Source organism: Bicyclus anynana, chromosome 8 (genome assembly GCF_947172395.1).
Source record: "Bicyclus anynana chromosome 8, ilBicAnyn1.1, whole genome shotgun sequence".
NCBI classification, from domain to species: domain Eukaryota; kingdom Metazoa; phylum Arthropoda; class Insecta; order Lepidoptera; family Nymphalidae; genus Bicyclus; species Bicyclus anynana.
The window spans coordinates 16,754,430-16,777,185 of record NC_069090.1 but is presented as its reverse complement, the minus strand read 5'-3'; the positions used below and the strand labels follow the sequence as shown (position 1 = coordinate 16,777,185).

Genomic DNA, 22,756 nt, shown 5'->3' with positions numbered 1-22,756 from the left:
TTAGTTGTAAGTTTTCGACTTTTATCACCACCAAGCATGACATATCTGTTGTAAACTAAGCCTAATTTAAATAAATTAAATTGGAATTTGAATTTGACATAGCAATTTAGCGTTCCGATACTAAGTAGTGTAGAAACCGAAAGGGGTTTGGATTTTCATCCATCAAGTTAGCCCGTTTCCGTCTTAGATTGCATCATCACTTACCATCAAGTGAAATTCTAGTCAAGGGCTAACATGTAAAGAATAAAAAAAATCATGAACTCTTTGGAAGAATTAATTACACCTACTCATAATAACAGTATATTATCACAACTAGCCGACGCCGCGCGGTTTCACCCGTGTAGTTTCCGTTCCCGTGGGAACGGCAATAAAATAAAGCCATGTTTTTCAGCTATTTACTTTTCTATTGGTGAAAGTATTTATAAAATATGTCAAGTTGTTTATGACTTAAATCGTAACATGTACAAAAAAACTAACTACTTAACTGAAAATCCCAAATAAGTGAAATATGTAAAATAAAAAAGAAAATCGACAAAAGAACGTGTATTGTAAAAATTCAACAAAATAATCTTACCACATAACAAAATAATCTTCTTTATCAGAATTGCAAAGAATAAGATGTAGTAATGACAATTCACTTGACATTCGGATTTCCATGTCCCAATTTTCCCATAACCAATTTGTCCTATCAAAAGAGAACTCTAAGTCATCAATAGTCTCTTTCAGAGAGCTTTCATTTGAGACCCCACTCGAGTATATTTGCAGACATCCGGTTATTCTTCCCCACTTTCACTCCACAATTTTTAAACGGCTCAACCGATTTTCATCAAACATGTCACAGGACACTCACACTTAAGTCACAAAATATACGAAAAAAACTGACGTCAGGGGTTAATAAAATCAAAATTATCTTTTGAGCAAAGCTTTAATGAATAGTACAGTACACTGAGTATGTTTCAGGTTGCTATTGGTCTACAACGTGAACTTCATATCCTTGTTCTGGCGTGTCCAGCTCATAGGTGTCCGGCTCAGGCGCGGAGCTGTCCCAGTCAAAGTCGATGCCGGTGCTCTCAGTTATCCAAGAGTGGTAGTAGCCTGGACGGACGTACGCTGAAAAATACAATCAGATAAGTTTTATCACCAACATTTTTACAGCTTCCATAAGAAGGGGATATGGACCTTAGTCCTGCCACGCTGTTAAACTGCAGGTTGATGGGATTAGGGTGATATCGGATTCTGTAAGGCTCACTATCAGAATTAAAATCAAAATTCATTTATTTTAAGTAGGCTTAGTTTACAAGCAGTTTTGAAACGTCAAGTTTGGCTATTTGTTTCTACCACCGGTTTGGAAGGCAGGTTCTGCTGAGAAGAGCCGGCAAGAAACACAACAATTGCTCTTTAAAAATCATTATGAGTTACAATAGTTAAAATCTTCACAATTTTTTTTACTTTTACTTTTTATGTATAGGTGGAAGCTGATCCAATAGCCTCTTATCGTGCCTTAAGGCTAGTCTGTAATGAGCCTTATTCCTTATTATAAGGACTCTCCCAACTACGTAGTATGGACTACGGAAGTGCATATTTGACAGTTTTCATAAAATAATTAAATAAAAAAAAATCAAAAAACAACTTAACATTTTGTATAACAAAGACCTTGGAAGACGAGACTCTTACAAGATTTTTTTTAAAAAAGATGTTATTTAATATCCATTAAGGTTGACCATTGGTAACTGATCCAGTGGATGATCAAAAAGACAACCTACTAGGCATCGAGACATTATTTTCAGATACCTGTCGGAATTCCATGAGTGCAGCCTTGAGAGGAACCGAAGCTGACAATTCCAATCATGGTCATCTCGCCATCCTTTTCCATCAGGGTCAGTGGACCTCCGCTGTCTCCCTACAAACATAAAACACAAAACATCATGCCAACAATATACGCCTTAGTAGGTGTAGTGCACCTTAGTAGTCTGCCAATCCGCATTGGGCCAGCGTAATGGACTATTGGTTTAACTCCTCATTCTGAGAGGAGACTCAAGCTCAGCGGTGAGCCGACTATGGGTTAATAATGATGATGATGAAGTCTAGGATGCATCCACAAAATATCGATAGCATATTTAATTCTAATCAATCAAAATTGAGATTATAAGTAAAAAATATAATTCGGTGCGTACTGACCTTCGTCCAAAGTTACTTTGGTCAAAGACACTGACAAAGCGACAATCCTTCGTGGGTATCATAGAGTAAATAGATGAAATTACCCATTTCACATTGTGATTCTTGGCTTTACGGAATACGAAAGATGCAGTTATGAATCTGGGGTGTGATTGCTATTTTATACTCGCAGGGACTAGAGTGCGCGCACGATAAGTTTGCGCGTGGTCAAAATCGAAACTAATCAAAAGCGCCGCCATCTTCTCATCTATTATCAACATTTTTGCGCCGCCAGTCGCGCGAAGACTTATCTTGCGGGTACTCTAATGTTAATTATATTAGGTAGTAGCTAACAGACGTCAAAGTTAATGAAAGTGGCCGGGTTAATAGTCTTCTTTGATTTTTTTTTAATTTATAATATTTTGATATTGAGCAGACATGGTACTAACCGAACAAGCTGACTGTTTGGGGTTGTTGAAGTACTGAGCGCAGACAGTCTGCGGCTGAATGAAGGTGGAGAACCATCTGCGGCACTCCTGGTTGCTGATGCCGCGGAGGTGCGTCAACATGAGGACTTCAGAGGAGGTTCCACCTTAAAAGAAAACATTTTGATAAACCAGTCATAAATAAATTTTGTTATTCTTAAACTTTGCTGGAATAACTTTTAGGTATGTATATCTTATAAATGTTTCTAAAAACTTTGTGTGTCGTCGATAGCTTTCTTGCGATTGGTTCGTTGCGTGTCGGTTAAAGTGAATCTTGACTGGGTCTGCTTTGGGTCAGCTAGTATAAAATAACAAAAAGTTTGAATGGTGTTGCAATATGTGATCTAGATTAAAGAAAAATATTCAATTGTCCTCAAGAAAAATCTGCATTCAAGGAATTACAAAGACTACGAAATGACGACATTTGATCTTGTAGTATTCACCTGCCATAAATTTTGAAAGTTTTATATTTTGGCATGTAGGTATCGTCAAAGAACTAAGGACTTGCGGAGATTTGAGAACCGCATTGAATGTATCTTCATCAAACTCGTCGCCTTTTAAACTTATTTTATTTTATAACGCCTATAAATTGAAACATATACACATTATTTTATAGGTCCCCCCTTAATGTTGTCAAATCCAAGAACTTCTGTTTCACGTTAATGGCTGACTTACCGCAGATAAAATTCCTGAACAACGGATCTTCTCAAAGATAGTTATAAATATCTTGGAACTATTTTTGGTAAACTACTCGTAGGTTAGTATTAGAAGGCTCATCACTCAGCGGGCGCTGGAGCGGTTATGCTTGGAGTTTATGTGCGTGATCGAATCAGAAATGAGAAGATCCGTAGACGAACCAAAGTTACTATATAGCTTAGCGAGTCGCTAAGCCTAAATGGCAATGGGCAAGCCATATAGTTCATAGAGCCGATGGACGTTGGGGTCCAAAGGTACTGGAATGGAGACCCGCAGCGGAAATCGCAGTGTTGTTCGATCTCCCACTAGGTGAACCTAGGACATCAAGCGGGTTGCAGGGAGTCGTTGGATGCTGGTGGTTTGGAAGTCCATGCAAGAGGCCTATGTTTAGCAGTGGATGTCCATCGGCTGACAATGATGATGATGATGATGATGAGGTTAGCTATTAAATACAGTTATATACCTTGTGCGCGATCAGCAGTAAGTCCATATCCGCTAACTGTGAGGAATGTATTCGAGTAGTCGGTATCCTTGTCCTTCGAGCTCTGTAAGCGAATCGGTTGGATCGTACCTGCGAGGCGAATGCTTTAGTTAGAACAATTCTGTAGAAATTCGCAGTTCTGTCAATAAAACAGTTACTCTTTTAAGAAATCATATCTACATTATAATTTACAATTGTTAAAATCATTACGATTTCTTTTACTTTTGGTTCCTGGTGGAATCTGTTACAATAGCCTCCAAGGATCTTTAATGAAGGAGTTCCTCAAATATGAGTAACCTCGACTTAGTAAATGTTTTTATAGCTTGGCAACTTCGTTCGTAACACTCCCGATGGTAAGGCGTGTGGGCGTGTAGCGATGAATGAAAAACCCACGACTGATGCACCTCAATTACCCGCACGCACGATTTCACACCCGCGCAGTCTTTCCAACCATCGCCCGCATATCATGAGAGTGTCATCAACGAACTTGCCAGACTATAAAATATTGCTTAAACTTATGCATTGGCAGGTCCATAACTGTCATTTAACTGATCTGATACTGGGCAAGCTGAAGCTGAATCTATAAAAAAACTCACGTTCCCAAGCAATGGTCTGGCTTAATTTGAGCAACGCGATGTCGTCTGGTTGCCCAGAGCCCCCTGTCTCGCTGTATCTCGGGTGCATGACGCGGTTAGCGATGTTCTCCTCAATTATAAAGGTCGGCTGCGTGAGATTCTGAGCTCCTAACCGAACGACGAATGTTATGCGACTAAAAGAGATTGAGAAGTAATTAGGCATATACTCGTATGTGAATCAATGGTTCCAGGGTAATCATCATGTCCTTTAACTTATATAACTTAATCAGGGTCGCTAAAATATACAACCTCTTCCATTCGCTTCCATTATACGTCAACTTCTCATCTACCTCTTTTACGCACATTCAAGGCATATTTAATATCTATGAAAAATATACTTCCATAGATACGTAACTTTGGCTTAATTGAAACTGTAGGGTTACTTAAGAAACTGGCTCAAATCTTTTGGTACTGCTAACATTCTAGGATAGCAGATAACTTTGCCATCTGAAAACTAATTTGCTTAAAACTCTAATCCAATTTCGTACAAAAAAAATTTTAACCAACTTCCAAAAAGGAGAAGGTTCTAAGTTTGGCTGTACGTGTTTTTTTTTATGTATGTCCAGCGATATTACCGTAATTAGTGAACCGTTTTTGAAAATTCTCTTATAAATTCTCCTACTATTAGACAAAAGTTTCCAAGCATGAGTTCTTGGAAACTTTGTGCTTTCAAGGGAAATGTAGAGAGATAAAAAACTGGCATACTTGGCCAAGCAGTGGGCAGCTGTGATGATCCATTCAGGATGAATGATGGAGCCGCCGCAGGAGAACACCTGTCCAGTAGCGGCTACCATGCGCAGGCTTATCTGATAGGGAATCTCGGCTTCCCTGGCCTCCCAACCTCCCGTGATGCGTTCGCCATCTGTAAACATCAGTTTGTAAGTACTTAGCTTGATTTTTTTATAAAACTCTACTTGAGAAAGAGTATTTTGTTGTTACCCCTTACAAACTCCTCGACATCTTGTCTAGGAGTTTATATATCTATATCTTCGCCAAGTTTTGGATTTCTTGGTTTGATTTGTTGGTTGTTATTAACCATACCATTGCATCAAACTCTGCCACTGCTGAGCTCGAGTCTCCTCTCAGAATGAGAGAGGTTAGGCTAATAGTCCACCACGCTGGCCTAATGCGGATTGGTAGATTTCACACACGCAGATACTTAAGGAAATTCTCTGGTATGCAGCTTTCCTCATGATGTTTTTCCTTCACCGTTTGAGACACGTGATATTTAATTTCTTAAAATGCACACAACTGAAAAGTTTGAGGTGCATGCCCCAGTCCGGATTCGAACCCACACACTTCGGAATCGGAGGCAGAGGTCATATCCACTGGACTATTACGGCACTTATCCACTGGGCTATCACGGCTAAGTTTCTTATTCTTTGTAAATCTATACTAATATTATAAAGCTGAAGAGTTTGTTTGTTTGAATGCGCTAATCTCAGGAACTACTGGTCCGATTTGAAAAAAACTTTCAGTGTTAGATAGCCTATTAATCGAAGAAGGCTATAGGCTAATCATTATCTCCGTATTCCAACGGGAACGGGAACCATGCGGGTGAAACCGCGCGGCGTCAGCAAGTAATACATAAAAAAATATATATTGTATATGAAGTTTAGCTACATACTAGTTGGTTTGATGTCCTCGATGTATACAGGGTTATGCTCGCCCACAGACGGATCATCGTAGGCCTGAAATTGTTGTAATTAACGTGTCAATGACCACCCACAACGATGTTAAGTAAAAACAACGATAAAAAATCAATTGCATAGATAAAACCTACATAACTTATTAACTTATCAACGGAATTGTTACGATTATTACAATAGGTTAAGGAAAAAGTCCTTTCGCATATACCTAGTATGTATGAACTTGTAATAAAATATCTTTGGCTATACCATTTGTATCTAGCTGGTTTTGGTATCATTGAAAAGTATTAATTTTAAAGAAGACAATTACAAATTCAAATTAGGAAAATGTGTGATTTACATTCGTTTTTCTTATTGTAAGAATGAGTGAATCTAATAAAGAAATTTGATACATTTTAAATTTTTACTACAAAAAAGGTAAAAACACAGCCGCGAAATTTGGTAGGGCTTTTCAATCCGGAATTTTTGATATCAAAGATGAACGTCGCTCTGGTGAAACTGTGAGGCGACGGCAGCTAGTCTACACATTATTTTAATAAAAAAAGATAAAAGGAGATTGACCATAGGCCCAGGCCTATCCTAAAGAGGCAAAATTTTTTGTATTGTAGGGGGAAATCTCTGGATTTTGGAAAATTCTTATATTACTAGAAAGCCCCGTTATTTGTTAGTGTATATTTTACCTCATCCCTATTTTCGCACCCTTAGGGTTGATACCTTTTTTTCAAACTAACATGAGACTAATTTTGAAGTCCTCTAATAAAAAAAGAATTATAAAAATCGGATCATATTATAAAAAGATATGCGTGGTTTTACTTTACCATTAATGGGTATACAATCATACCCTGTTTTCCTACCTTTCGGGTTAGATATTTTTACCAAATTTAATCTAATTCAAAGTATTCCCGTTCTAATTAAAAAAAAAATTTAAATCGGACTACTTAGTAAAAAGTTACACGTGTTCATACATAAAAAAAATATACACTGCGAATTGATAAGCTTCTCTGTCTTTCGTCGGTTGAAAATACTTAAACTTAAATCATTTATTGCCAGAATGTGGTCATATACAGATATTGTTACATTTTAATGTTCATACACAATCTGCCTCATAGGCGTGCAAGCCGAGTACATTATTATAATTTTTATTTACTAATATTAGAACTGTCAATCATTTATAATGTCATTTCATAAATTAAAGTCAAATAACAAACTTGTTTCTATTTCAAAAGTAGGTACCTACCTGAACAAGGCAGATGATCAGGAGTAGTCTCAACCCGTACATTAGCTGCATCGTAGCCCGTAAGTAACTCACTAGCGACTGATCACTAAATACTTATTAGGTATGCCATAACACCACTTATCGTAAGTTTCCCTAATCGATCTATTTGGATTTTGTTGATTGATGTATTTTTTATTTGATTGATTTCATTTTTTATCTAATCACTAGTGAACGCCAGCTACTTCGCCCGCGTGGAATTTCAAAAAATATACAAAGTTCCGCCTCATTTTTGTATACTAGGAAGATAGATATGTGCAAACACGTGGCAAAGACGTATTAAATAGCGGTAACAACTTATGCTAGTCCAAAGCAAATTCGCATAGAAGTATAATTATGTTTTTTTTTAATTCTTTACGAGTTAGCCCTTGATTACAATCTCACCTGATGGTAAGTGATGCCACAATAGCCACGACTGCGCCACGGAGGCCGTCGTATTGTTACTATAAAAAAACAGCTCTGTTCTAGAGCGCCCAAGTTCTATAAAATTTTACGATGTTCTTTGATTTCTCCAGGATCCCATCATAAGAATATGTCATGAAGACAATGGGACCACCCTTAAAGTATACGCTTTTAAACAAAAAAATATTTTTTCAATTCGGTTAACAATTTGACGGTAGAGATAATAGAGGTGACCACACATAAAAAACGTAGGTACAGCCGGACATAGAATCTCCTTCTTATTAGAAGTCAAAATAAAAATTGAAAGTAAAAATAAAACAAAATCTATAGAAAAAACAGAATTTAATTTTATTATCTAAGCTCAAGGAAACAAAATATGCTTAAAACTTAGATCATTAATTGTCGGCAGCGCGAGACCTATTAGGTATATGTCGATAGCTTTTGTATGAACTGTCGTTTCATGACTATTGGTCTACAACGTGAACTTCATATCCTTGTTCTGGCGTGTCCAGCTCATAGGTGTCCGGCTCAGGCGCGGAGCTGTCCCAGTCAAAGTCGATGCCGGTGCTCTCAGTTATCCAAGAGTGGTAGTAGCCTGGACGGACGTATGCTGAAAAGTACAAAGACATAAGTTTCATATTTATCAGCTCATTGCAGGACCAAGCCTCACTCCTTTAGGAGCATAGATACAGGTTAACGGGCTTCGAGTGTTTTTTTATTCTTTACAAATTACCCCTTGATTACCATCTCACCTGATTGATACACCACCGAGTAAGTGATGATGTAATCTAAGATAGAAGCAGGCTAACTTGTACTATTCAGGAAGATGAAAATCCACACCCGTTTCGCTTTCTACACAACATCGTACCGGAACGCTAAATCGCTTGTCGGTACGTCATTGTCAGTAGGGTGCTCGTGGTAGGTAACTAGCCGAAGCCTCCCACCAGCCAGATCTGGATCAATTAAGAAAACCTCAATCGGCCCAGCCGGGGATCGAACCCAGGACCTCCGTCTTGAATATCTGCCGCACATACTACTGCGCCATGGAGGCCGTCAAAAACTGACTTACTTAGACTTAGAGTGAATCCGAAACGTAAACTATCACCATCAGATGTTGATAGTGAACGAAACCTGCTTAACGTGCTCTACGAGGGTACTATCCCACTGATTATCCCAACTACGGAGTACGGAATTCTTGAAAGAAAGCCTCAATGTTTCGCCCTGATTATGGACTCAAACCTGTATGCCTGATGACAAATAACAAATCTGCTGGTCTTGTAGAGTTCCCAACACAAAGTTCCTAAGCCAGCAATCAGCGACACGATTAATGTCGTCAGACCATCTGGTGGGGAGCAGACTAACACTGCGCTTTCTGGTGCATGGTCGCCATTCCAACGCCTCCGGACCCCAACGTCTTATCGGCTTTTCGAACTACGTTCCCCGCACATTTACGCGCACTTCAGTTTTGCGATCCGTTGAGCTATGTCAGTAAATTTGGTTCTTCTTCGGATCTGATCTTGTCATTTCTGATTCGATCAGGTAGACATACTTCATGAATAGCTCGCTCCATTGAGTGCCCGCCTTTCATAAGAGGCCCACAGATTTTCAGATACCTGACGGAATTCCATGAGTGCAGCCACGACCGGAACCGAAGCTGACAATCCCAAGCATGGTGACCTCACCATCCTTGTCCACCAGGGTCAGTGGACCACCGCTGTCACCCTGTGACCAGTGACACAAAATATCACGTTAAGAAACGCCTCTGAACTTCATATACTAGATGGAAGAAGGTATGCCTATTTTGGATCTTAACTACGATATTCTCATTTCTATGCTTTCATATTTTATAATATTTATCAATATAAAGAAAAAAGAAAGAAAGCTTAGAAATTATATTGGTCAATAAAGTATTCATATGTCAGTTATTTAAATTAGAAGTTGATTTAAGTTTTAATTTATCTACAAAACAAGTATTATCTAATATTTTACATAACAGATAATAATTATTTTGTAGCTAATAATTAGTAAGAGAAATTAAATGGATTTGATCTAAATGTAGTAGTATTTAAAACTTTAATAAACAATGGATAGGCTATATTACCAACTATTGCCAAGTAATACTATAATGATCGATGGTGAAACACTGGAAATGGAGAGTTCCACAGTTTTCTTGGGAGTGACCTTGGATTGTAAACTTCAGTGGGGTGCTCATATAGAAAAACTGTCTGGTAAACTTAGCTCAGCGGCATTTGCCGTGAGAAAAATAAGACAGTTTACTGATGTTGATACAGCTAGGCTTGTTTATTTTGCGTACTTTCACAGCGTAATGTCTTACGGTATTTTATTGTGGGGCAAGGCTGCCGATATACAATCTATATTTGTACTTCAAAAAAGAGCAATTCGAGCAATATATCAATTAAAATCACGCGAGTCCCTTCGTCAAAAGTTTAAAGAAATAGGTATACTAACAGTAGCCTGTCAATATATATATAACAGTATAGTATATGTAAGACAAAATATTAATTTGTACAAACGAAAAGGAGATTTAAACCCACGTCTTACTAGAGACGGGCATAAGTTAGTTATTTCTGCATATCGTCTCCAAAGAGTAAAAAAATCTTTTGTAGGTTTGGGTGTACTCTTCTATAATAAGATCCCCAAGACTATGATGGACCTGCCAATGCATAGCTTTAAGCAATGTGTTAAAAAACATTTACTTAGTCGAGGGTACTACAACATTGATGAGTTCCTTAATGATAAAGATGCTTGGAGGCCGTTGGATCAGCTTCCACCTTCACACAGAAAGTAAAACTATAAGAAATGTAAACAGTAATTGTTATTAATTGTAAATTATAATACTGTATGACTTTTTCAAAAGAGCAACTGTTGAGTTTCTTGCCGGTATCTTCTCAGCAGAACCTACCTTCCGAACCGGTGGTAGAATCTTTACAAATAGTCAACTGACGTGTCAAAAGTGCTTGTAAACTGAGCCTACTTGAAATAAATGATTTTTGATTTGATTTGATTTGATACTTGTTCCTTAGACAAAAACATTAAATCAATCAGTAAATCATTCATCACGGATGATGAACCTTACACCATGTGTCCTGTGTAATTTTATGTGGATATACAAGTGTATGACAAAGGCCAGGTAAACAGGGAGTATCTATCGTGAATTGTAGAAATGGAGTAGAAAATGTTCAGGTACCTAGGTACTAAAAAACTTGGCAGTAAAACGATTGGTACTAACTGAGCATGCTGATTGTATGGTGTTGTTGTAGTACTGCGCGCACACAGTCTGCGGGTGTATAGAGAGGAACCATCTTCGGCACTCCTGGTTACTGATGCCACGGAGGTTCGTCAACATGAGGACTTCAGAGGAGGTTCCACCTTAAAAGTAAGTAAGTAACAAGTTGAAATAGAATTTTTTAAAAAATCCATGGTTATGCAATTATAATTAGTACAATTTAGTAATAACAACTTTAATTATTTTTAGAAAAGTTTGAACGGTTTTGCAATATCAGATGGATCAGGGAATCATCATCTTTCATTTGAAATCTCAATTTTTACCTTACAAACTTTAAGTGAAGAGGTGAAGTGTGTAAGTTTGTAGGTGGTAATCTCAGAATCTAAAGAACCGATTTTGTTTCTTTTACCAATAGAAAGCCACGTTATTTGTCATAGGGTATATTTTATGCTGTATTCTTACAGGTACAGCAACTACGCGGGTGAAACCAGGCGTCTGCTAGTCTTTGGTAACTAGATTAGCTTTATGATTCAGATATATTATTTACCTTGTGCTCGATCAGCAGTAAGTCCATATCCGCTCACGGTTAGGAACTCATTCGTGTAGTCGGTATCCTTTTGCTTAGAACTCTGCAGGCGAATCGGTTGGATCGTACCTGGTCAGAGAATGCTTCAGTTCGAACAATTTCAAAGTCATATAACATTATGAACGTTAAATTAAAGTACATTTGCAGAATTTTAAACTGATCAATAATTTGAAGTCAAAAAACGCACTTCAGGAAGTGCAGACAATCTAGGCTCGCTAGCTAAGCACCAGCATCTAAGATGAAATGAATGAGCCAAATAAAAAACAGCCAAAAATGTTGAAAGAGATTACGATCATTTGCAACATATTGGGCAAGCTAAAGCTGAATCTATAAATGAACTCACGTCCCCAAACAATGCACATACCTTGAGCAACGAGATATCGTTAGTATCTAAGATGAAATAAGTTTATGATTAGTTCATAAACTTATTTCATCTTAGATATAGACCAAGCCAACTAAAAATCGCCCAAAATCTTGTAACTGATCTTAATCATTTTAAAGATATTGGGCAGCAAAATTAATTTAAATGTATTTTATACAATGAACTCACATTCCCAAGTAATGCTCTGGCTTAACTTGAGCAATGCAATGTCATCAGCTTGCACAGTCCCCAATGTCTCGCTGTATCTCGGATGCATGACGCGGTTGGAGATGTTCTCCTCAATTATGATGGTTGGCTGCGTGAGATTCTGAGCTCCTAGCCGAACGACATATGTTATGCGACTGTAAAAGAGATCGAAATGTATGCATAAATGTAAATAAATACAAATGTTTACATATAAAGTAAGTGACTAAGTAGTCCAGTCCCTTGTCCGAATGTACCAAAGTATTTGAAGCAATTCAGGGGCGGAAGCAGGACTGACAAGATAATTTTCAGAAATGACGTAAAATGTGGAAGTTTCAATAGTTCCAGGCCTAAATAATTTCTGTTCGCTTAGATGGATGGTAAAAAGTATTTAACCTTCTAAAGCTATGGTTAATATTCTTGAAAAAATCGTACCTCATCAAGGGTACTGTCTTTTGGCACTGCAAATATTTTATGACAGTAGTTAACTTTCTTGTGCTTTCAAGGGATATATAGAGATATATAATATAAAACAGACATACTTGGCCAAGCAGTGAGCAGCTGTGATGATCCATTCAGGATGAATGATGGAGCCGCCGCAGGAGAACACCTGTCCAGTAGCGGCTACCATGCGCAGGCTTATCTGATAGGGAATCTCGGCTTCCTTGGCCTCCCAACCTCCCGTGACGCGTTCGCCATCTGTAAACGTAAGCTTATAAGTAACGATAAAAAATGTTTAATTAAACTCTCGTTGAAGAAGATAAGTTTAGTCGTTACACGAAATCTAGAAGTTTGCAACTCCATATCTTGGGCAAATCTTGGACTTGTTGGTTAGTTCGTTTTTACCATCCCATAAAAAATCATGCATCGTAAACTAATGGCATTCCATTTCATAAAAAAATTTAATAAAAAAAATTCAACCGACTTCCAACTCAAAAATTAGCCTAAGCTAAAAAGCAAAAAATAACATCTTACCTAAGTGCTATCTCTGATCAGTTTGAAGGCGGTGCCAAGCCAGTGATGTTTTAATTTAAGCCGTTTAAATTACAAAATTTCTGTGGTTCTTTCAGAAACGGCTTTAATTAAAACATGACACTGGATTGGCACCGCCTTCAAATTGATCAGAAGGTAGCACATAGGTAAGATGTTATTTTTTGCTTTTTTGTTTAGGCTAATTTTTGAGTTGGAAGTCGGTTGAATTTTTTTTATTAAAATTTTTATTTTTTACTTTTTAGTGTTAGCACACCTACTGAGTGTAACCAAAAATTAATAAGCAATTAGTTGAACGCTATTTTCTTATGATAAGTATCTAAGTCCTACAATCCCAATTTTAAAAATACTACCTTAACTCATATATAAAATTTCACTCCCCCTTTATCCACACGTAATATGAATATTCAGAAAAACGTGAAAGGTGACTGTCCTCCGTCTTCATCACCAGACCCCCTATGCAGTCACAATTCATATGGTTGGAAAGTTCTCATCAATATAAAATTTATCAAGTTCAAACACAAGGTAGCTACTGTGAACCGTCGAGGAGTTCCCTTAACTCTCCTTCATCTTCGTCACCAGACTCCTAATACAGTCACAACCTATCCAGGTGGAAAGTTCTAATCAATACAAAATTATCAAGTCAAAACACAAGGTAGCTACTGTGAAGCGTCGAGGAGTTCCCTTAACTATCCTTCGTCTTCATCACCAGGCCCCTAATACAGTCACAACCCATCTAGGTGGAAAGTTCTCATCAATACAAATAAATCAAGCCCAAACAAAAGGTAAATGCTGTAAATCGTTGACAAGTTCCATCGTCTGTGTTTCGGCTCCATCATCAGACCAACTCCAGACCTTCATAAAGTTGTAGTGGTTTAAAATACCTTATGGAAACACTAACAAACGCACTAGCCGTCTCTACGATTTTCGAAAGTTCCCCTCGATTTCTCCAGGATGCCATCATCAGATCCTGGCATGAAAAAATGGGACCACCCTGGAATCAAACCCTTCAAAACAAAAAAAGAATTTTCAAAATCGGTCCACAAATGACGGAATTATCGCTGGACATACATAAAAAAAAAACATAGGTACATACAGCCGAACGTAGAACCTCCTCCTTTTTGGAAGTCGGTTAAAAATACAATCTTTTTAAAGAAAGATTTAGCCACAAAGTGATCAATTCTAAGATATGTTAAAGACCAAATCCAGGACATTCTCAAGCCAACGAACTTATATGAAAATTGAAAGGATACATGCGAATGGAAATAGCAAGGGCCATAAACAAGAATCGCAGCAAGTACTCCATCGTGTCTGCTGTATAACCCTTCTGGAATAAGGCGTGATGATATTATGTGATTATAGGTACTTAATTCCTTTCAATTATTGACAATCTCATAGTGCTTGAATTATTTTCTCTTCTTGGTCGCATTCTTCATTGCTGAAGGTCGTGTCCGCTCTGCAGTCCCTTCGATGCGTTGTTTATAATTCTCCTCCACAGTCTGATCCTTAGCTTTCTAACGGCTGTTGTTACAGAGAGACCACTGAGTTACTTAATCTGGTCAGACCAGCGAGTAGGTGATCGGCCGCGTGATCGTATACCTTCCACATTGCCCAATACTATTAGTTTATCCAGGCGCTACGGTACGATAGTTCCTACATTTCCTCGTAGAGCCTTTTTTGTAGAAAGAGTGAACTTTTACCAGTCGGCAGGCCAGTTTCCCATACAAAGTTGCATAGATCTTTAAGCTGTTCAGCACTAATCTCGGCGACACCAGCTGCTAGTAGTTACTTAATTCGATTAGTAGTAAAAAGTTGTAAAGTAAGATTATGAAATACATACTGGTTGGATTGATGTCTTCAATGTATACAGGGTTATCCTCTATCACATCGGGATAATCATAGGCCTGAAATTGTAATAATTATCATGCTAACATTTGAACCAAAATTAAATTATTTAAAAAACAACGATAAAAAAATCAATTTCATAGATAAGACCTACATCATTTACTAAGTTATCAACGGATTTGTCATACACATAGATTTAGACATAAATAAACATAGTTATAGAGATAGATATTAGTCTATGTAAATAATGTTTAAGTGTAATTTAGCTTAAATAGGGGCCTAATGCCTAAGTAAATAAACTAAAAAAATTAACTAATCAAGAAGTAATGTTCTCCTTTTCTTATTTGCGTACCTACTCATCGTCAATGATACTGCTACCTTTTTTGTTCTTGTAATTTGTTCTAGAAGATTATTTCTTAATTTTCTTGTATGTTACCCGTTACCTAGCTTCGTCTACCGAGTTTTGGCTTACCTAGGGTCTTTTTGGCCAAACATATATTTGTACAGTATAGAAACCCTACTATAGAGTTCCTAATAGCGGACGCCAGCGACTTCGTCCGCCCTTAGACCTTCCTAACCCAGCCCTCTAGCAAAATCCGTTCCTATAGGGGACGTCTCCTAACTATAAACTACCTTGAGTGACCTTTCGTATTTCGGAATCTCAAAAACCGCTGGACGTTCAAAGATTAAATTTCTGAGAACGAATTTTGCTGTAATAAAGACAGACATAGGCAAAGGGCAGACGATTCGCGGGCGTCTGCTAGCTAGGTAAATAAAAAAACAAGTATTAATTGTTTTTGTATCAAGTTAATACCTGAACAAGGCAGATGAGCAGGAGTAGTCCCAACCCGTAAATCAGCTGCATCGTAGGTAACTCACTAGCGACTGATTACTAAATACTTACAATACGATAATACTGTACTTTATCGTAAGTCTCACTAATCGATCAATTCGGATTTTTATGATATAATTCTTATTGAAATGTGATGATTATTTTTTAAATTTACTAAATTATGGTGGCTGTTGTCAGCATCATCATGGTCATCATGGTAGTTCAGGGGAGGATTCTATCCTTACCGGCAACTTAGGTTATGGGGTCATCCATAGATTACGTCACACATACACACAGGCATTAGGTGATGAAATAACATTTAAGTTTGTTGTTTCAAATATTCAATTTGATTTAAAAAAAAAAAAAAACATTTATTGAAAATAAATTTAATTTTGGAACTTTTTTTTTTTTTATTCTTTACAAGTTAGCCCTTGACTACAATCTCACCTGATGGTAAGTGATGATGCAGTTTAAGATGGAAGCGGGCTAACTTGTTAGAAGGAGGATGAAAATCCACAACCCTTTCGGTTTCTACACGGCATCGTACCGGAACGCTAAATCGCTTGGCGGTACGTCTTTGCCGGTAGGGTGGTAACTAGCCACGGCCGTAGCCTCCCACCAGCCAGACCTGGACAAATTAAGAAAATCTCCATCTGCCCAGCCGGGGATCGAACCCAGGACCTCCGTTTTGTAATCCACCGCGCATACCACTGCGCCACGGAGGCCGTCAACTGATGTTTTAATTTAACATTTTTTAGATTAAATTGTGAAATCAAGAATATCTTGGGACGTATTTATGGCCCCTACTATCTCAGACTGCAGCCAAGAGTAAAATGGTCTTAATAAAATAATAAAAGTATAAGTTTGTAATAAAATATTCTTTTATTAACATTATACAAATAAGTACAAATGTTTCATTACATAAGGTACAAAACATCACAACGATATTATACATTATAACTTATAAGTATACATGTATCATAAACCTATTGTATAATCAATGAGATGTTACAACACACACCTAGAGATGCCATTCGTATTTTGTAGAAACTCTAAGGTGCTCCTTTGCCAATTTATTTCAACTCACGACAAGAAGTCGTGACGCCAAAGTTTGCCAAAATACCTTCAGCGCTAAAATATGTAAACAAAGAATAATGATATTTTTAACGTCGCACTCCATGAACCTCATAAAACGTATTTTCGACATGAAAATCAATATTTTTTTAAACTGTGCTAAAGTTCATACTCAATCTTTTAGAATTTACTGGTGTGAAAAAAAAACACTTTTATACAAATAATATTCGTGTTTAGGGTGAAGCATAAAAAAATGTTTCCCGCATTTCGTTATTATTTTGTCTCGTCACCGCTTAAGACAAGACTTAAAACTATAGAGGCAATAATAACATCTCATTGGCCATACATTATTGAGCGAATCCATACGTTTTTGTATAACCAAAGTACTGATGAAATCGCGTATTGTTAAGTACGTTTAATTTCAAACTTTAAACTAATGTAGTGTTTCTTCTAAACCGAAATAGATAAACGGTAATAAAGTTCTTTTTTCGAAAAAGTTTTAATAAATGTTTACCTTATCTGTTATTAGGGTTTTAAAAAACTTTAGTAAATTAAAAAATATCCACTATCCTCACCAATAACTACATGCCACAAAAAATTGTTCTAAATATAACTAAAATAGAATATTTTAAATATTATTTTGTATGGTATAATATCACATTTCAATCAGAAAAGATTGATATAGTTAATTTTGTAATTGCCTATTCGAAGTTTGTATTCGATAAGTTTGCAGATATCATTCATATATTATCCATATAATAGCTAAAAACATGTTAATAAAAGTCTGTTTATGAGAATATAAAAACTAAAAATTTGTTGTAAGTACATAAATTAATAACGTAAATCTATGTATATAAAAGAAAGTCGTGTTAGTTACTCCACTTATAACTCAAGAACGGCTGAACCGATTTAGCTGAAAATTGGCAAGGAGGTAGTTTAGAGCCAGGAGAAGGACATAGGATACTTTTTATAAAAAAAAAATTAAAAAAAAAATAAATAAAAATGAAAGTCGGGTTTTCCTTCCTGAAGCTTTCAGGAAAAAATTCAACGTAGGGTAGGGGTAGGGTGGGGTAGGGTAAGGGTAGAGTAGGGGTACGGTAGGGTAGGGTAGGGTAGGGGTAGGGTAGGGGTAGGGTAGGGGTACACGGCTGCTTTGGCAAGTATCTGCACCAGACAGCGAGGCGAGAATTGACTCCGGTATGCCATCAGTGTGGGGCCACTGAAGACACAGCGCATCACACACTAGCTGAATGTGCAGCCTGGAGCCCGCAGAGGCACATACTATCATCCACTATTGGTAGAGCCGTCTCGTTGCCCGACGTAGTTGACGCCATGATAGGCAGTGAAACGTGCTGGACAGTGATGCTGTCGTTCTGTGAGGCTGTCATAGGTCTGAAAGAGGCTGAAGAGAGAGCGAGGGAAGAAGCTGCCGATGCTCCCCTCATACGCAGGCGGAGGCAGGGTAGAAGGAGGCGCCGGCGCACCTTCTCCCACCTTAATGTAGGGCGAACAGGGTAGGCGGCGACGCATAGAGACAAACGTCGGGACATCACAGTAGAATGTGCTAAATGATCCTGTGATGTCACCAAAGGACGAAGCCGGATCCGCTGGGTTTTAGTGGGTATTCTGAAGTTTCGGCGAGTCCCACATAACCTCTGGAGTAGGGATGCGTAAATGCATTTCCCAGCGCAAAAAAAAAAAAAAGGGTAGGGTAGGGGTAGGTTAGTGGTAGGGTAGAGGTAGTTGAAAGTTTACATCGAGTTTCACGGGGGGCGTCCGGTAAAAAATATTGTAAATTTTGTCAGTTTCTCCGAATATAAGTAATTTCGTATAAGTTCACTAACATATGTCAAAGTTAGTAAATTAGTTGGAAGTGGAATAATATTGACAGACTATTTATTCCTATAAAAGATAGTCCTAAAAAGTCCAAGAACTAAGAAAATGCATAGCAAAATCGAACCGGACTGTTTTAAGACAGTTAAACCAAAAATATTAAAAACAAGTATTTTAATTATGTACTATAAATATTATGTTCTTCAAAATTAAAGGCTATGTGCATATTATTAATATTTTCTTATTGTCGAATATTTCGAAATCATTATTCGAATATATAGTTGAATTGATTCGAGAATAATTAATTCGATATAATGTATCTGGTCGGTGTGAAACACAATTCGAAATTTTGACTATACTAATTACTATAAAAATACGAATGGTAATAATAAATTAAAATACTTAACTTAATTAACTTAATCAATAATGCCTACTAACGCAACGATTTTATACATACATAATAACATAATATATTATGTTACGTGCCTACAAAATCACTGCAAAAAGTGATACGAATTTAGCGACTCCACTGAGCGCACAATTTTGTGTTTACTTACATTACACACCTATATAGTTATGTAAAGTTTTACAAATTCTGAACACATAACTGGACATTGTAAACAATATTTAGGTATCATTTGCTTAATTAACTTTCGTAATTTAGCCTCATAGTAAACACTATGCGACTATAACACTATGCGAAATTAAGACAATTAGGCACTCGGTTAGTCTCAATTTGGACGCGCAAGTGACATATCTAATAGTATAATATCTTTGTATTCTACTAAAAGTAAATCATGCAATTCAATGTATTAATGTAACAGACAGGCAAACAACTTCTCGACGTCAACCTTATTTATACAAATCAGCTCGTCTTGTATAAATAAAATAGCACCAGAAAATAATAATAGGTATAATATCTAAAATATGAACTGCTAAACAGCTGTAGTACTTCCCTATACGAATCCTCTCACAGTGCTCTACAACTACTAAATACATTTATTTACTTATCTTACTTGTATCTATTATTAATAAATTTATTGTACTATCTGCTGCCTCTTTGGCCCAGTGGTTAATTTATTTATATCGGCCGAAACCGAAATCGAAATCGAAACCCACGTGGTCAAGTATAAAATTCTTTAAAATACTGAATTTTGATGCATTTTACCCATTACTCTGCATTAATTATAATTATATCCGTACAACTGATTACTATAAAGTTAATTTTTCGTGAGTAGTTTCATCTCGATGAGACAATCATCCTTTTTATTTATGGAAATTCTTGATACAGGATACTAACTGGGTTTTTCCATTAATTCCAATAAAAAAATTACAGAGCGTCGGAACGAGACAATGTACCACGCAATTTGCAGGACATTGTGGCTGTTAAGTTGTATAACTATTAATTAAGCAACAGTAAAAAAAATATCTCGTTAGTAACAAGTTTTGGTAAACTACCCTCCTCCCAACTTGTGTCAATCACGAGGTTATTCAAAGTATAATTTATAGCAGCGTGTTGAGTCTAAACCTGCAATTTCTCCTCTCTTATAAGGAGGCAGGCTTGGCCCTGTAAGGCCTGTTACAATAGGCTGATAATAATGACTTGTACAGATCAACAAATTGTACTATCCGCTGGTATCACGAGGCGATGGTGATGGCGGGCTCCTTGGTCTGCTCCAGCATCTTGTAGTAGACCACAGCGTCATGCACAGTAGGGAAGGTGTCTAATTGGAGTCTTTCGGAGTCCGACTCTAGCGAGTTGTAGCGCTCTATCATCTCCAACACCGGGCCTGGAAGATGTTGACTTTTAAAAAACACTAGCTGACGCCGCGCGGTTTCACCCGCGTGATTCCCTTACCCGTAGAAATTCGGGGATAATATATAGCCTTCCTCGATAAATGGGCTATCTAACACTAAAAGAATTTTTCAAATCGGACCAGGAGTTCCTATGATTAGCGCGTTCAAGCAATCAAACAAACAAACTCTTCCGCTCTATAATATTAGTATAGATTTACTAAGTCGATATTTTTTTTTATTTAATGACAATTTAGCCCTTCATTGCGATCACACCTGATGTTAAGTGACGATGCAGTCTAAGAAAGAAGCGGGCTAACTTGAAATAGGTACAGATTTATTCTACCCATACCTCTGACGGTTTCTCCTCGACATCGTGCCGGGTCTTAATAGCATGACAGTATGCCTTTGCTAGTAGAGATCCTGTACCTAAACCGAAAGACCATGCAAGACCGCCAACGGCCAAGAGCAAAGGCCCTGAAGAAAGCAGAAGAACTCACCATTGGCTCCAGCCAACAACACTGTGATGTTGCTAGCTACCAGCTCTCTCTGCGCTGCCACTAAGCTCTTGATCCCCGGCGCGTCCACGTACGACAGCGCCGTCGCGTCTATTATTACGCAGTTTACCTACAAAATGGACAATTTAATCAGTATCTGATGATCATTCTTGAAGAAAGGTCAATTTAAATATTTTAAGTTTATAATATTAGAGGTTTTTGCGACAGAGCTCTTCGGAGAAAGTACTACCATCGTTTCATATAAGCAGCATTGGTGTATTCCGGTACGAAGAGGTGACTATGCGACCGCGCAGGCCCACAGGGTTGGAGGCCGCAGGCCCACGCGTCACAAAGAGAAAAAATAATGTGTCGGAACTTATGTTCAATCCAGCTCCAGAGGTCCTGGGTTATAGTCCACCTGGTCACTGTGCTATTTCCTACTAACCTAACCTAACCTACCTAATTGAGACTGTGAGGCTATTTGGATGAAATAATAAAGACTCACACAGAAAGTCCAGAAATTCTTTATTCGTCAGTTATTTCTTATTAGATAACTAGAAACTATGATAAATCATATACGCTTAGTGCGAGTGATGTTTTTCTCGTCCCACGGAGGAAAGAAGATGTGGGTTACTTGGACCGGACTTAAAGGCTCTAATGTCCCGGTATCTCAGTCGTTGAATTGAGAGCCCGTGGGTCCAAATCACACTACCGGTCACCAACCAACCAAACGGAAAGTTTGTTTATTTTCCCACATTCCCACCTCCGTAAGAGAAAACATAACTAAACCTTTACTTAAGCATGTACTTCTATAGAATCCTCAAACAGCATAATATTTGCTGTTGGACAAAATTACACAAAGTATCATAATATACCAAAATACCGCGTACAAAATACTAAATACAAAATACCACGTACAGAATATAAAATACCAAAATACAAAATACCACCATAAATCGTTAAGCACTAAACTTTAAATTATATCCGAACACGGTTCAGATCCAATGTCCAAATATCCAAAATTCCCCCCCGAAATTAACACTGTATAGATATGTGCTCGTCCATAACACCGAAGATCAACGCAAGCTTGGTAAACAGGATAGGACTGACCTTGTCTGGGTCTTTACCCGGTTATATGTCCTGCCGGACTCCCTTGACCTGGTACGGCTACTCCGTCTGCCTCAGCTTGCGACGTTCCCGGATGTTGTAACCGGCAAATGATTATCTTTTTAAAAGCCTTCCACGAATCCCGCGACGTCACGACGGATTCGTACAACCTCTTCGAAACTCGTAAAAACTCCTAAATTACCCTTTTACATTCTCAAAGGTTCTCGAAACTCATTCTTATATCTTTCTTTCTTATTTTTCCTATTTTTATTTTTATTTCCCACTGATAATATCAGTTCTCTCTAGCCCATCCCCCTAAATATTAAATTCAGTCGCTATACGAATTCATGGCCAACGGGAAGGAAGACTCCTGCGATTTTCCCAAGACTTAATAAACTTATATTTTCAATGAGCTGAACATAATATTTTAATTAAGGTTTTTGGTCTCAGCAGACCTGCTACATTAAATCCTTCCCCCCGGATATTTTTGTTCAGCTCATGGTGGCTGTTTCCAGAAAATGACCGAAACCGTGTCCCCGGCGAGAACCTTGGCTCACACGTTTTCGTTCGACGCATCAAAAAATTTGTTCGTTCATACAAATCTTAACTAT

The 22,756-nt window shown here is 37.6% G+C and overlaps 2 protein-coding genes across 7 annotated transcripts in view; both read right to left on the bottom strand.

The window, feature by feature from the left end:
* Positions 1 to 931: 931 nt before the first annotated feature.
* Positions 932 to 16,551, bottom strand: LOC112045916 (collagenase-like). 2 transcript variants are annotated; one of them, XM_052883192.1, is made up of 7 exons: positions 15,004 to 16,551; positions 12,716 to 12,872; positions 12,159 to 12,331; positions 11,570 to 11,677; positions 11,026 to 11,165; positions 9,389 to 9,497; positions 932 to 1,110 (listed from the first exon to the last, which is right to left on the bottom strand). In XM_052883192.1, exons 2-7 carry the CDS (start codon positions 12,802 to 12,804, stop codon positions 965 to 967), a joined length of 765 nt encoding a protein of 254 aa, XP_052739152.1. In that variant the 5' UTR covers positions 12,805 to 12,872; positions 15,004 to 16,551; the 3' UTR covers positions 932 to 964. The 2 variants fall into 2 exon arrangements, with proteins under 2 accessions (XP_052739152.1, XP_052739151.1); XM_052883191.1 differs by lacking the exon at positions 932 to 1,110 and adding an exon at positions 8,143 to 8,385.
* A 152-nt stretch (positions 16,552 to 16,703) lies between these two features.
* Positions 16,704 to 22,756, bottom strand: part of LOC112045914 (prestin) — a 51,357-nt gene continuing 45,304 nt past the window's right edge. For all 5 annotated transcript variants that reach the window (XM_052883189.1, XM_052883186.1, XM_052883188.1 and 2 more), the window contains 2 exons: positions 21,042 to 21,168; positions 16,704 to 20,537 (listed from right to left, as the gene is read on the bottom strand). In XM_052883189.1, the coding sequence (XP_052739149.1) occupies positions 20,386 to 20,537; positions 21,042 to 21,168 (279 nt within the window). In that variant the 3' untranslated portion in view covers positions 16,704 to 20,385. The remainder of the gene's footprint in view (positions 20,538 to 21,041; positions 21,169 to 22,756) is intronic.